Source organism: Saccopteryx bilineata, chromosome 6, assembly GCF_036850765.1.
Source record: "Saccopteryx bilineata isolate mSacBil1 chromosome 6, mSacBil1_pri_phased_curated, whole genome shotgun sequence".
NCBI classification, from domain to species: domain Eukaryota; kingdom Metazoa; phylum Chordata; class Mammalia; order Chiroptera; family Emballonuridae; genus Saccopteryx; species Saccopteryx bilineata.
The window spans coordinates 205024517-205039546 of record NC_089495.1 but is presented as its reverse complement, the minus strand read 5'-3'; the positions used below and the strand labels follow the sequence as shown (position 1 = coordinate 205039546).

At 49.7% G+C, this 15030-nt stretch overlaps 1 protein-coding gene and 1 non-coding gene across 9 annotated transcripts in view; one reads left to right on the top strand and one right to left on the bottom strand.

Moving 5' to 3' along the window:
* Positions 1–100: 100 nt before the first annotated feature.
* TTLL9 (tubulin tyrosine ligase like 9) overlaps positions 101–15030 on the top strand; it is a 33305-nt gene continuing 18375 nt past the window's right edge. For 3 of the 8 annotated variants that reach the window (XM_066234393.1, XM_066234394.1, XM_066234389.1), the window contains exons 1-6: positions 173–412; positions 647–869; positions 4808–4851; positions 8463–8555; positions 13332–13443; positions 14139–14324. In XM_066234393.1, coding sequence (XP_066090490.1) covers positions 852–869; positions 4808–4851; positions 8463–8555; positions 13332–13443; positions 14139–14324 — 453 coding nt within the window. In that variant the 5' untranslated portion in view covers positions 173–412; positions 647–851. The other 5 variants (XM_066234397.1, XM_066234392.1, XM_066234390.1 and 2 more) reach the window with 4 other exon arrangements.
* On the bottom strand, positions 7818–7893 carry TRNAT-GGU (transfer RNA threonine (anticodon GGU)). Its single transcript has one exon. It is a non-coding gene; the product is annotated as a tRNA-Thr (tRNA).

Below are 15030 nucleotides of genomic sequence, written 5' to 3'. Positions count from 1 at the left end.
GCCACCGCCGCCACCGCCGCAGGCTCCTCCTACCCCCTCGGTCATGTGGGGGCCCCCTCCCGCGGGTCGCAGCGGGGGGCTGGACAAAGCCCCAGTGTGCCGGGCCCGGGGCCCACGGGACAACGGCAGCTTGTTGGGGCCGCGTGGGGCTGATACCTCCGGAGGTGGGGGCGAGGGCGCTCCCCTCACCCTGGCACCGTCAGGCTCGGGCGGATTGGGGAGGGCGGAAAGAGCCCCCAGCCAGGGCACAGAGACTCAGATCCCAGGTCCCGCTCTGCCTGGACTTCCCTGCAGGCCCTGGGGCTGACCACCTGGCTCCTTTGGCTTCAGTTTTCTAGCAGAAACGTGATGGAGACTGGACTTCGACCGCTGTGGGTCCTCTGTTCTTCAGATTTCGTCTGAGACGAGGAAAGTGGGTAATTCCTTCCTCTGTAGCCCCTGGTCCTGGCCCACTCCCCATGCAGGCACCCTACCAGCCAACCATCCTCTTTCCCCACTCACACAACCACTTGTCCTCATCTTTTAGTTAAGCCGTTCAGTGGTCCATCCATCCATCTATTCTTCCCGCCCTCCATCCCTCCCTTCTTCCCATCTACTTTGACCTCTATGTGGATGGTTCCTCATTCAAATTTTTTATTGATTTTAGAGACCAAGGAAAAGAGAGAGAGAAATATCAATTGGATGTTCCACTTATTTATGCATTCTTTGATTGATTCTTGGGTGTGCCCTGACCAAGATCGAACCTGCAACCTTGGCGTATCAGGATGATGCTCTAACCGACTGAGCTACTTGGCCAGGGTCAAGGACCCAGCTATTTAAAGAGTGGAGAGATTTCCAGCAGAGAGAACAGCATGGGCAAAGGCTCTGTGGTAGGTGGAACGTTTGACCTTTGGAAAGAGCCAGTGGAACTGGAGGGGAGGAAGCAAAGGAAGGGGGTAAGAATGAGGCTGAGAGAAGAGAAGGGGCGGAGTATGCCGGACCATGTGTGGCCTTCAATAGGGGGGGGGGGTTAGAGTTGTTTTGTTTTGTTTTGTTTTTGGTATGATGGGAGGCCAATGGGGAAATTTAACTAGGGAAGTCCTGTCATCTAATTTACATCTTAAGTCCATCACTTTGGCTTCTATCTGGAGTGTAGATTAAAGAGCAAAGCAGGGAGGCCAGTGAGGTTACTGTGGCAGCCCAGGCAAGAGATTATGGTTTTCCTGCCTTGAAAATCACCACCTGTGCCACAGAGGTGAAAGCAGGATTATTCATCCATTCAACAGATGCTTATTAGACACCAGATTACGGTTGAAATATTGCACCAAAGATGTGCTGATGTCTGACTTGAATTTCCCATAATGCCCCACCCCATGGATGACATAAAGAAATGCTGATAAATATAGTCCCTCATCATGGCCCAGGCCTTAGCAGCTCTGTGAACCCAGGAAGGCGATTGAATGCCCCTGGATCTCTTTTCTCACCTATAAAGGGGAAATTATAACAGCCCTTTGAACTCCTATTTGGTCGTTGGGAAAATAATCCAATCACATTACAAAAGAACTCTCTAGCAGGTTACAAGACCTCAAGAAACTACACAAACAAACAAACAAAAAACATCCCAGACGTACTTATTAGATTGATCACATTTAACATATATGTACTGTTTATCCTTTGAAAGCATTAATTTCTGCAAAGCCCAGTTTGCTATAAAGAAGTCATGAAGTGACTGCTTTATAAAACCAATAAGAGGCCCTGGCCAGTTGGCTCAGTGGTAGAGCATTGGCCTGGCGTGCAGGAGTCCCAGGTTCGATTCCGGCCAGGGCACACAGGAGAAGCACCCATCTGCTTCTCCACCCCTCCCCCTCTCCTTCCTCTCTGTCTCTCTCTTCCTCTCCCGCAGCCAAGACTCCACTGGAGCAAAGTTGGCCTGGGCGCTGAGGATGACTCCATGGTCTCTGCCTCAGGCGCTAGAATGGCCCTGGTTGCAACAGAGCAATGCCCCAGATGAGCAGAGCATCATCCCCTGGTGGGCATGCTGGGTGGATCCTGGTCGGGCACATGCAGGAATCTGTCTGACTGCCTCCCCGTTTCCAACTTCAGAAAAATAAAAAAAATAAAAACCCAAACAAACAAAAAACCAATAAGAAAAAAATACTACAATGCAGGTCTCTCCTTGTTTCCTTCTTAAAACCCTTCAATGGCTCATCATGGTGTGCAAAATAATGGATTCCTAGGAAATAGTGCCTTGATGCCATTTACTGAGTCCCCCATCCTTTTCCCATGATGCCCCCTTTATTGTACATCAAGTTAACACACACACACGCACACGCACACACACACAGTGTTTGTCTCTAGGATTCCCACTGTATTACATTGATATTTGCTTCTCCTTGTGTTATACTGAGACGGATAGGCAGGGAAATGTCTCCTGTCTCAACACAAACACTTGGTTGTTTTGGTCTGACAAGAGCTTTCAAAATTCCTTTCTGGATTTGGGAAAATACTCTTTATGTTGCTATTGAGTCTTCCCATCCCTGTACATGGTATATCCCTTCCTTTATTCAGGACTTGTTTAATGTCCTTAAAATGTTATGTAATTTTCTTTATGAGTCTATAAATCCCACAAGGGCAGATGCTTTTTGATTTTTATTCACTGCTGGACCCTCAGAGTCAAGAATGGGACATTGCATAAAGTGATACTTAATAAGAATTTGTTGTTTAATGAAATATGTTACATACATTTTGTTAGACATATTCCTAGATAACATTCTTGTTGCTATAAAACAATAAAAAAATTAAAAAAAATTAATTCTAATCATCTATGATTAGCATACAGATCCCGGGCTAGTGGGGAAGTGAGGAAGGGGAGGGACAGGAAGTACAGAGTGCAAGGACCAATAAATTGCCACTTGAGATTACATGCAGGAGAGAGACAAGATCGGATTTGTGTTTCAAAGAGCTCGTGGGCTGCAGTGCAAAGAACAAACTGGAATGTGAGGGCAAGAGAGGTCCCTAGGACACTGGTCAGGTCGGTGGCCACTGCAGGTGTTGAGGTGAGTTCTGGCACAGAGTTGGTGCTCAAGTATACAAAGAGTGACTGGGAGAAGGCAGAAGTCACTGGCAGCGTTACCAACTGAAAACTGACCAGGTGACTTCGTGAGGGCCGGAGGAAGGAGATTTAGAACCATTGCATTAACCAAAAGCTGACAACTTTTCAGACTTAGCGGTCTTAGGTCAGGCGAAGCTAAGCTGGAAGAGGCGCCGGGCAGTGAACGCCTGAGCGCAGCCCCCGGGCCGGGGTACACCAGAGTCGCGGGGGCGTGGGGCAGGGAGTTAAAAAGCGTTGAACGACTAGAAGCGCTCGGCCAGCCTGGCTCTGCTCACTGCGCGGAAGGCGTGCTCTCGGCTCAGCCAATCAGAGCGGCGGATCCGGGCGCCTTGGTAACGGGACGCGCAGGCTCGCGCCAGGCCAGGTGGCAGTTTGGATCCGGCCCTGGGGAATCGCGTCATGTCGCGACCGAAGGTAGGCGTGCTTCCAGCTGCTTCCATCAGCCCTCAAGAGAGGGAGGGAGCGGCGGAGGGATTCAGAATTTGGGATGCTCGCGGAGGAGCTCGGATAGAACTGGAAAAAATTATAAACGCAGAGAAATAGACCGCGAGTGCCAGGAGGCCGCGCGCCGCCGGAGCGTCTGCTCCAGGCCGCCGAACCCGACTTCTTGGCGGGAAACAAAACGCTAGGATTCTGAACTGGACTCAGCGATTTCTGTGACTTCGGAGAAAGCTCCGAATTTCGGATTTCCTGATTTGGAAAAGCTCTTAGAGATATTTTCATCCTTACTCCCGCTTGTCTACCCATCCATCCATCTATCCATCCATCTAAAAAAAAACACTAGTTCTTTTCCAAGCGAAGCCCAGTGCTGGCCGATGAGGACACAGGTGAATCAGGGCGAAGTCATCGTTCCCATTTTATTTTTTTTTTATTATTTTTTTTTATTTTTAAAATTTTTTTTTTTTTTTTTAACAGAGGCAGAGATAGACAGGGACAGACAGACAGGAACGGAGAGAGATGAGAAGCATCAATCATCAGTTTCTTGTTGTGCATTGCGACTTCTTAGTTGTTCATTGATTGCTTTCTCACATGTGCCTTGACCGCGGGCCTTCAGCAGACCGAGTAACCCCGTGCTGGAGCCAGCGACCTTGGGTCTAAGCTGGTGAGCTCTTTGCTCAAGCCAGATGAGCCCACGCTCAAGCTGGAGACCTCGGGGTCTCGAACCTGGGTCCTTCCGCATCCCAGTTTGACGCTCTATCCACTGCGCCACCACCTGGTCAGGCTCGTTCCCATTTTAATAGTGCACAAAGTGAGACCTGAAGAAGGGAAATGAGTTACTCTAAGCATCCAGCTTGCCCCATCCCAACCTGCTTTTTAATCCCTTGTCCCACCTCTCACGAGTGGATCTAATCAATCATTCAAGGTTGGAGTAGAAGGTCTTCTCACAGAGACTGCTGAGCTCAGCTCTCAAAATTAGGGCTCAGGATTGGACCTTTGGAGCATTGAAAACTAGGTATTCACTCTACTGGTCATGCCTGTGGAGCAAGTCTACAGTGAGGTAGGCCTTGGATACTTGGGGATTCATTCCAAGGACCAAGTTCCTGGACACATGGTGACCAGTGAGAACTTGGCCAGGCTGGACTTTACTGACTCAGGACCTGGACAGTGAATGCTGAGTCTGATGGTCTGACCATGTTAGTATGTGCAGTAAGTTGAGTTGGGAAAGCAAGGTGAATATGCCAAACTAGTTTCATCACTTTCCTTTTCTCATTGCAGAATCAAAATCACAAGGGCTATGGATTGTCAAAGGCAAAAGAACGGTGAGTGGTCCCATCCAACCTAATAAACACAGAAATTTATTCCTTCCTTCCTTCCTTCCTTCCTTCCTTCCTTCCTTCCTTCCTTCTCCTTCATCCATCTGGCTTCCTCCTTATTAACTTTAATAATCATAGTGATGATGGTAATAGAATTAGTAATAATAATAATAATAAACAATTATTGAGCATTTACCATGTGGCAGGCCACGGGCTAGTCACTTTACCTGTATTATCTCATTGAATCCTTACCACAAACCTTTCAAGTAAATGCTAGTATCATGTCCACGTTACAAATGGGGAAACTGAAGCTCAGAGAGGCTGTGTAACTTGCTCAAGAGCATAGGATTAATTAGTGGCAGAGTTTGCTGGACTCCAGAGCCCGTGTTGTATCTAACTAGGCTCTCCCGCCTTTGTCAACAATCATGTGAAGTTGACTTGATAACTTAAATATCAACTCCACCCTGATGCTCTGCTCCACTCTGGATCTATAGCCAGGGTGCGGAACTTAGCACCTTTGTGGACTTCCTAAAGAGAATCCATTTGCACAAAGCAGGAATGGGCAACGTAGACTTTGCTGAAGATGTTTGTGGGGACTTAGAAGAGGTAATTTATTGTGTACGCACCATGGCAAACATTTTAGATATGTCTGTTCTTTATTTCATTAGCCATTTCTGTTCTTCCTCAAGTCCTCCCTGGCTGTATCACCACTGTGTGGTCTTCTCTCGTGCAGTGCCCATCTTTGCCTTCTTTTTCTCCGTACTGACCGTATCCCATCAATTTCAAATCTCACTCTCTCATGCCGAGCAGTTCGGCTATTCAGCTCCGTTCCGGATCCTGGCCCTACATCTATACACCCACTCCTACCCCCCAAAAACAAAGAGCACTTCAGTTAACAGGTCCCACCCATATGTTTTATTAGGGCAGATATCAGTTAGAAATGTGTGTAGTTACAAGTAACAAGAAAGCCGACTAGTAGCAGCTTTCAAGAATTGTATATCTTGCTTTCACATAACTAAGAACCTGGAGGGTTGGTGCGGTGGTTCAACAATGTCAGAGCTCGTGTGTCTGTGATGGTCTGAACCTTTTCCTTATGTACGTCAAGGGGTGGCTGCAGCGCCAGCCTCTGTCATGATCACACCCCAGAACAAGCAAACAATACTTCCAGGAACCCACACTTCTTGGCAGTCTTATGTGTTTAACTTATTGACCAGAACTGTGTGGCATGGACACTCCTAGTTGCATGAGTTGAAAGGAATACATGTTACCTATGTGGTGTTACACTGTGATTATTATATACCCTGCTTTTTTTTCACACACAATCGTATTTTCAGGGTTTATCATGTTTGTTCATAAGGTTGGATACATTTTACTCCATACCCGTGTTCCATTGTATACCACAAGTTATCTGTCTTTCTTTTGAAAGGCATTTAGCTTGTGTCTTGGTATTGGTTTCCTCCAGAAGCCAACCCTGACGCCAGGATGTAAGAACAAGCCGTTTGTTTGGAAGGTGATTCCAGTAAGCACTGGCAGGGAAGTGAGACAGCCAAAGCAAGGAAAGCAATGAGAGGTGCATTATTGACAGGTTATTGCTGTGGGCAAGGGGGATTTAATCCCACCGGGATTCCTCGGAGATAACAGAGAACACAGCGCAGACTTACCCTAACGAGTGACGAGAGGACTGGAGGACTTACCTATCACCTGCAGTCATCATTGGGTATATGCTGTTGGAGGAGCGCAGTTTTCTCCCTGGTACTTCAGATCTGCTCCAAGCACTAGCCGAGCACGCTCTGAGGGCCAGGAAAAGCCCCTGGGCGAAGATCTGCAGGTGTTGGCAGTGGAAAGCCCTCTGATTGGCATGCACGGGTATGGTGAATGCCCAAGGGAAAAGGGCAGACCACCAACACTGTATGCTGCAGGTTAGTTCCATACAACATAGTAACAATTACAAATGAGCATCCTTACATGTACATTGCCTGGTGCATATGTAGAATACTGAGGGTACAGAGCTCGGATGGAGTTGCCAAGTGCAGAGTAAGTTCATATTTCACTGTACTAAAGACTGCCTTTGGAGGAATTTCCATGTTAGCACATTGTTGCCAAAACTTGGATTTTGAGATTTTTGCTAGTCTGATGTGTAGAAGATAGTATCTGATGATTTTAATATGCCAAATTGGTCTTCAAATGTTATCCAATTTATTTTTTTTAATTTTTCTGAAGTTGGAAATGGGGAGACAGTCATACAGACTCCCGCATGTGCCCGACCGGGATCCACCCGGCATGCCCACCAGGGGGCGATGCTCCACCCACCTTGGGGCGTCTCTCTGTTGCAACCAGAGCCATTCTAGCGCCTGAGGCAGAGGCCACAGAGCCATCCTCAGCGCCTGGGCCAACTTTGCTCCAGTGGAGCCTTGGCTGCGGGAGGGGAAGAGAGAGACAGAGAGGAAGGAGAGGGGGAGAGGTGGAGAAGCAGATGAGCGCTTCTCCTGTGTGCCCTGGCCAGGAATTGAACCCGGGACTCCTGCACGCCAGGCCGATGCTCTACCACTGAGCCAACCGGCCAGGGCCCCAAGTGTTATCCAATTTTTGTTTCCATGATTATTGCAGAATAATGATCATTTCTCTACATTCCCATGAACACTTGGTATTTGTCTAATTTTTTTTTTTTTTTGTATTTTTCTGAAGCTGGAAACGGGGAGGCAGTCAAACTCCCGCATGTGCCCGGACCGGGATCCACCCAGCACGCCCACCAGGGGGCGATGCTCTGCCCATCCGGGGTGTCGCTCTGCCGCGACCAGAGCCTCTCTAGCGCCTGGGGCAGAGGCCACGGAGCCATCCCCAGCGCCCGGGCCATCCTTTAGCGCCTGGGCCATCCTTTGCTCCAACGGAGCCTCAGCTGCAGGAGGGGAAGAGAGAGACAGAGAGGAAGGAGAGGGAGAGGGGTGGAGAAGCAGATGGGTGCTTCTCCTGTGTGCCCTGGCCGGGAATCGAACCCGGGACTTCCGCACACCAGGCCGACGCTCTACCACTGAGCCAACTGGCCAGGGCCTTGTCTGATTTTTAACTGTTTTGTTTTTACACCTGGAATCTATGAGGCAAAACAAACAAACAAACAAACAAACAAAACCCATGCAGAAAATTTACCACCCTGCTGTCCCAGGGTCCCTAGCTGGTCTACCTTCTTCTGTCCATCTTTAAATGTCTTCTTTTGTTTGTTTTATATATAATGTTCTGGGGTTTTAGTAGGAGGAATAGGAAAAAGTACATCTGTTCCATCTTCCCAGATAAATGCCAGAAAAGAGGATTTGCAAATACTTATTAAATATAAGGATTAGGCTTGCTACACAGAAAGTAACCAGACCATGCCTGGCACACAGCAGGCAATGAACAAAATGATTGTGATTATTTTTCAAAAATTCAAAGATTCTATAACTCTTAATTTAATTATTTTAAGTGTTGCATGGTCTATTCTAAATTCTGAAATTTAATTATTCTACTTTTTTGGCATTTACAAGTATGCAGCTTGACCTTTCTCCCTTCCCCTTTTTGTCTCACCCCTGGACCATCCTAGCAAAATAGCTTCTTCTCAGCAAGCATTCTGTTGCCTTGACTTTCAGAGAGCAGAGAGCATCAATCCGGTTCAAGGCCACTCCAGTGAACACCCTCATGGATGTTCTTCGCCACAGGACAGGATGGGTGGAAGTGAAGGAGTAAGATCCCCCCACCCCCACCCTCATCCCTCCATCCCTTTGTCTCACAGGTCCTCGTCGCCCTTTTTTTTCCTCTCCATCCCCTGGGTGGCTACTGGGACTTGTCCCAATTTGGCTATGACAGGGGCTAACACTTACTTAGCACTTACAATGTGTCAGTCACATGATTGATGCCATCTCTGTCTTTTTAAGCCCTGTACAAATCCAGCAAGATCTGATTATGTTCAGAGGTGTTAAGCAGATTGCTTAAGACCAGGGGTCCCTAAACTATGGCCCTCGGGCTGCATGCGGCCCCAAGGCCATTTATCCAGCCCCTGCTGCACTTCCGGAAGGCGCACCTCTCTCATTGGTGGTCAGTGAGAGGAGCATAGTTCCCATTGAAATACTGGTCAGTTTGTTGATTTAAATTTACTTGTTCTTTATTTTAAATATTGTATTTGTTCCCGTTTTGTTTTTTTACTTTAAAATAAGATATATGCAGTGTGCATAGAGATTTGTTCATAGTTTTTTTTATAGTCCGGCCCTCCAACGGTCTGAGGGACAGTGAGCTGGCCCCCTGTGTATAAGGTTTGGGGACCCCTGGCTTAAGGTCACACGGTACATAAGTGGGATTCAAACCCAGTTCAGTTATTCCACAGCCATGCAGAGTCTCAGGCTCATCTCTGCCTGTCCTAACAGGGTCCCAAGGCCCTCTGTAAAAACAAGGAGGGCAGCCGTCACAGACCTGTGATGGCTTGAATCTGGGCCAGGTCCAGGGTTGCTCTTCTCTGGCCACTTACTACTTCTGTGACCTTGAACAAATTACTTGACCCCCTAAGCCTACATTTCTTCTGTGCTGAGCCCTGACAATACTGAGATGAATAAGCTTACAGTGCCTGATACATAGTAGGTGCTAATATGAGTTACTAGAGTTAAGGTTTGGGTGCATGTGACAGAGACCCAAAGTAAACGAGGCCACTAGGAGTTTACTATGTCTTTCTTTGAAGTCCAGAGGTAGGATGTTCAGAGATGATAATAGAAATGTAGGACCCATATGCTTCTGTCTTTCTACTCTGCTGCCCCTTGAGTGAGGCCCTGGTCCTCCATGGTCTGAGGTGGAGCTCCAGCCTTGCGTCCACATCCCAAGGGCAAATAGTTAGGGAGGAGGCAAGAAAAGGCATGCCTTGCCCTTGAAGGACACAACCTGGAAGCCCCATTTCACTGGTCAGAACTTAGCCATTTGGCCACACCTAGCTGCAAGGGAATCTGGAAAATGTAGATGGATCTATGTTGGGATTTGCCCAGGTTAAACTGTTGGGATTTCTACCACTACAGAAAAAAAGGGAAGATGGATACAAGGGGTGTGGGCGACCAGCTGCCCTGCCATGGTGCTTAATAAATATTTGTTGCCTAACAATAGCAAAGCCTGGTAGACACTCTTTAGCATTTTACACTCACAACCTCTGAATTATCCAGCAAACCTTTGGGTAGGTGCTATTGTTCTCCCCATTTTACTGATGACAAAACTGGACATAAAAGTAAGCAATGTCAGCTTGACCTGTGGTGGCGCAGTGGATAAAGCGTTGACCTGGAAATGCTGAGGTCGCCAGTTCGAAACCCTGGGCTTGCCTGGTTAAGGCACATACGGGAGTTGATACTTCCAGCTCCTCCCCCCCTTCTCTCTCTCTCTGTCTCTCCTCTCTCTCTCTCTCTGTCTCTCCCTCTCCTCTCTAAAATGAAAAAAAAAAAAAAAAGTAAGCAATGTCATGTTTGAGGTCACTCTGCTTATCAGGGCTTGCCCTGGGATTTGTACCTAGTCTGTCTGCGGAGTCCCAGGCTCATTTCTGCCCTGCTCTGCAGCTTTTCAGTGAATAAGGAACAAACGATCCTGTGGACGAATCTATGATTCCCACTGCCTGGTGTGATGGAGGATGAGGGAGGGGTTGGAGGATGCATTAAAGGAGGGAGAGGTGACTGACAGTGGGGGGGGGGTGTCTAGGAAGGGGCTCTCTCCTGACTTGCTGTGTGACCTCAGCCTGTCCCCTGCCCCTCCTTACCCATGCTCCATAGTCAGGTGGAAGAAGCTCTGAGCATTTGTCTGATGCTGATGATGTGGGAGTCCATGAAGCAGCTTGCATCGTGACTGATTCCAAATTTCCTCAAGGGTACTCAAATCAGGAAGGGCCAGAGGCCAGGGCCGTTATGCTAGACGTGGCTCTATGAGTGTGAGGCCCACACACCCTCTTGGACATAGCCTGGGGCCTGGTATCTCCGGAGAGAATGAGGTCTCAGTTCAGACCATCAGCCGGTCAGGTCTGAGTTTGGCACTGATGTGGCCAGAGCTGTCCCTTCCCTTGCTTCCCACCAAGAAAGCCAACGTGGCACTTGGACCTGCAGTGACCATCCTGTGACTCTGAGTGGCGAGCAGGAGGACAACACGTAGGATGGCGGATGGGAAGGTAGAAGGAGCCTGAATCCCTGCCGTCCTCGTTGGGCAGCTTACTGTCTTCCCGGGGGTCTTAAGAGCTCCTGACTGTGATGATCGTGAAGATGGGGTCTAAATGCACGAACTTTCAGAATTGGAAAGGAATACCAAACCTGCACCGTGGTCAACAAGGCCCGGCTTGACTGGGCCCCGCCCCTCTCAGCATCGTCCCTGGCCTCTCTCCCTCCACCCTGGCCTTTCTTCACGTCCCTGAAGGTGCCCTTTCCAACCTCAGGGCCTGACCTCCTGCCCTTCCCTCTCCCAGGACCCTTTCCCCCCTGCTCTTGACCTGGCTGCTCCTCCTTGCCCTCCAGCCCTCAGTCAAATTATCTCCTGCACACAGTGGCCTCGGCCCAGCACAGGTCCCTCAGCTCCCTGCTGCGTAGCCGCCTGCTGGATTACTCACGGCACATTTCATAATGCCTCCTTACCAGAGTTACTTACTTGTTTCCCTCTTTATTGTTAATCTTCACTGTGGTATAATACGCACCACCTGGCCAGTTTTGGTTCCTCCTGTATTCTTGCATTATTTATTTCTTCATCTATTATTTATTCATTCATCCATTATTGATTCATTCATCCCAAACAAAAAGTTGATACAAAAGCAAGAGCTGTGAAAGGAAATAGTCAGCAGTCACTCTAACCACAGAGCTTGGACCTGGAAGCCTGCCTAATGGCCTGAATGCAGATCCTGTTCTGCAACTTAATAGCTGTATGAACTTGGGTGAGTTCCTTCACATATCTGTGCCTCAGTTCCCTCATCTGTACAATGGGCTTAGTAATAGAACCTAACACTTAGGATTGCTATGAGGGTCAATGAGTTCATGTTTGTAAAGTACTTAGAACAGTGTCTGGCACATGGTAAGCAATAAGTATTAGCTATTAGAAAGTTTAAAAACATGCCAAACAGTGTCTTGTGCTGTAGATGGATACACACATATATACATAGTAAAGCTGTAAAAACACTCATAGATACGTAGCAAATTCAGGCTAATGGCTTCCTTTGGGACAGGAGAGAAGATAGAATCAGGCAGGAGTAGAGCCTGACCTTTGGTGGTGCAGTGAATAAAGCATCGACCTGGAACGCTGAGGTTGCTGGTTCGAAACCCTGGGCTTGCCCGGTCAAAGCACATATGGGAGTTGATGCTTCCTGCTCCTCCCCCTCCTTCTCTCTTCTCTCTCTCCTCTAAAATGAATAAGTAAAAAAAAAATTTTTTTAATATTAAAAAAAGAATCAGAAGTATACATGATTCAGTTATATCTAATTTTTTAGATAGGGGCTTCAGTTATATCTAATTTTTTTTTACTTAAAAGTTAGAAGCAATCATGGTGACATTATTCCACTTTTTTTTTTACAGAGGCAGAGATAGACAGGGACAGACAGACAGGAACGGAGATGAGAAGCATCAATCATCAGTTTCTCGTTGCGCATTGCGACTTCTTAGTTGTTCATTGATTGCTTTCTCATATGTGCCTTGACCGCGGGCCTTCAGCAGACCAAGTAACCCCTTGCTGGAGCCAGCGACCTTGGGTCCAAGCTGGTGAGCTTTTTGCTCAAGCCAGATGAGCTCGCGCTCAAGCTGGTGACCTCGGGGTCTCCAACCTGGGTCCTTCCGCATCCCAGTCCGATGCTCTATCCACCGCGCCACCGCCTGGTCGGGCTATTCCACATATTTTTCAAGCACCTCCGCCCCAGCTCTGGTATCAGATTTCATGGATTAGTCTGGTTTCTGTCCCTCTCCCTGCCATGGCGGTGAGGAATGAGGTTGGAATTTGGAGTCAGGTGGGCCTGGGTGCGGATCCCATGCTACAGTGTCCTTGGTGAGCAAGCTCCTCCTTGCGCTCCGGCCCCAGGTGTGATCCTCGGCACTCCAGGGCTGCTGCTCTGAGGATTAATAAGAAGGAGGCCTTTGGAACTGGGAAGGGCTTTCAATGCTACCTAATTCCAGTGCTTGGTCAAGTGGGCTGGAGGGGAGGGAGGGTGATAGCTCCATGATGCTTCTACAACGTAGTCAGGTAACATGGTCAGGTGAGGTTGGCTGGTGTGGGCGGCTACTCTCAGTCCGGCCAGTAGCTACCATGAGCTATCTGGGCTCCCTGGAAACCACCAGCCTAGATTTTTGTAGGAATGTTTCTGTCATTTTCATTCTAACCTAACAAAGCAGGCTGTGGTCAGCAGCGGCCCTTGGCTACCTCCCAAGACTCCTAGGAGACCCACTGCCGCTCACCCCTCAGCTCTGCCTCCCTGGGCCCCAGACCCCCGCAGTGCAGAGGTCCTCCGGTCCGACGTGTGTCCCACCCTGCCCCCACAGTGAAGAGGAGTGGGATTTCTACTGGTGTGAGATCAGCTGGCTCCGCGAGAACTTTGACCACACCTACATGGATGAACACACGCGCATCAGTCACTTCCGAAACCACTACGAGGTGAGCTGAGGGGCCTGTGTCCTCCAGCCTGTGTCACTGCCTGTGACAACACACAGGAGCCAGTGCGAGGGGCGTGGCAGGCAGGGACCTGTGCACCAGGTGTGTGATGAGCTGACCAGTGAGAGGGAGGAAGGGTCTAGGACCTGAGGGGCTGGCAGGCTTGGGGCGGGGTTTGAGGTCACAGGCTGGGCGTTTGAGCACGGGATGTGCGGGTCAGCGTGGCTTGGGGGTACAAGGGCCAAAGCAGCAGGACACTTGAGCGCTTGTGGTGATCTCAGGGTAGAGACAAGTTGAGCAGTTTGGAGTGTGGAGACAGGAGGCAGGTCCAGGAGGAACCGGACCCCAGAGATGGGACTGGAGGAGCCAGTGATGGGAAGTTGTCAAAGGTTAGTGCAGCGTAGTGGTCAGAAATGTGAACTTCGGAGTCAGACAGAGGGGTCAAAGCCTGGCTGTGCCTGCCTCCCGCTAGCTGGATGGCTCTGGGCAGCTGACTTAACCTTTCTGAGCCTCAGTTTCCTCTCCTGTGAAGTGGGGATAATTACGGAACAGCAGGCTAATGTTTCTCCTAGTCAAAGTTACTCTTACTGTTACTGTTACCTTGTGGGCCAGAGACCGGAGGCTGTGGGGCAGCTGGGAAGAGTGGGTGGGGGCAGGGGGCCGAGTGCTGACGCCCGCCCGCCGGTCCTGCTGCCCAGCTGACCCGCAAGAACTACATGGTGAAGAACCTGAAGCGGCTCCGGAAGCAGCTGGAGCGCGAGGCGGGGAAGCTGGAGGCGGCCAAGTGTGACTTCTTCCCCAAAACCTTCGAGATGCCCGGCGAGTACCACCTGTTCGTGGAGGAGTTTCGCAAAAACCCGGGAATCACCTGGATCATGAAGCCTGTGAGTGCCCAGTGCCAAGCACCGGAGGAGGGGGCAGGGCGCATCCCAGGCACCGAAGCAGGGAGCCTTCGGGTACATCTCAGGACAGGACCGGGCCAGGGGGTTCGCCTTGGATGCATCATCTGCCTTCCCTGAGGGGCCCACACCATCTCCTCTCGGCAGCCTGTGGACCCAGCGGCTGTGAGCACTAGTACGCAGCAGGTGCTCACTAACGGTTCAGTCGGTTCAGTCGATGAACTACTGACCCTCGGGGCTCCAGGGCAGGGCATCGGGCCTTGCCGGGCTCAGCTCCCTGCCTCTCTCCCTGCCATCAGGGGAGGCCATGCTCAACCTACACGGCCCTGAAGGGGTCTCTGGGTCCTTGGTCCCTGGGAGGCAGTCCCACCAGCCCCGTTATAAAGACTAGGAGCCCAAGACCTAGTTATTCAAGCCTTCCACACATACTTCTGAATGAAGACTGGGCCAGGGGTTCCCAGGCCTCCTGATCCTCTCCCCGGAGGGCTGGCTTCCCTGCCTGGTGACAGAGTGAGGGGGTGACACAGTGAGGGGGCTTGGATCTGGGTGGGAGGGCTTGGACTGTAGCCCACCCGCAGCTCTGGCTCCCAGCAGGCATTGTCGTCTCAGACAGATGATAATGTGTGCTAATTGGGAGCGAGCCACGTGTATTATGTTGATTCCTTTCCGAGCCCACAGCCTTTAGGGCTGT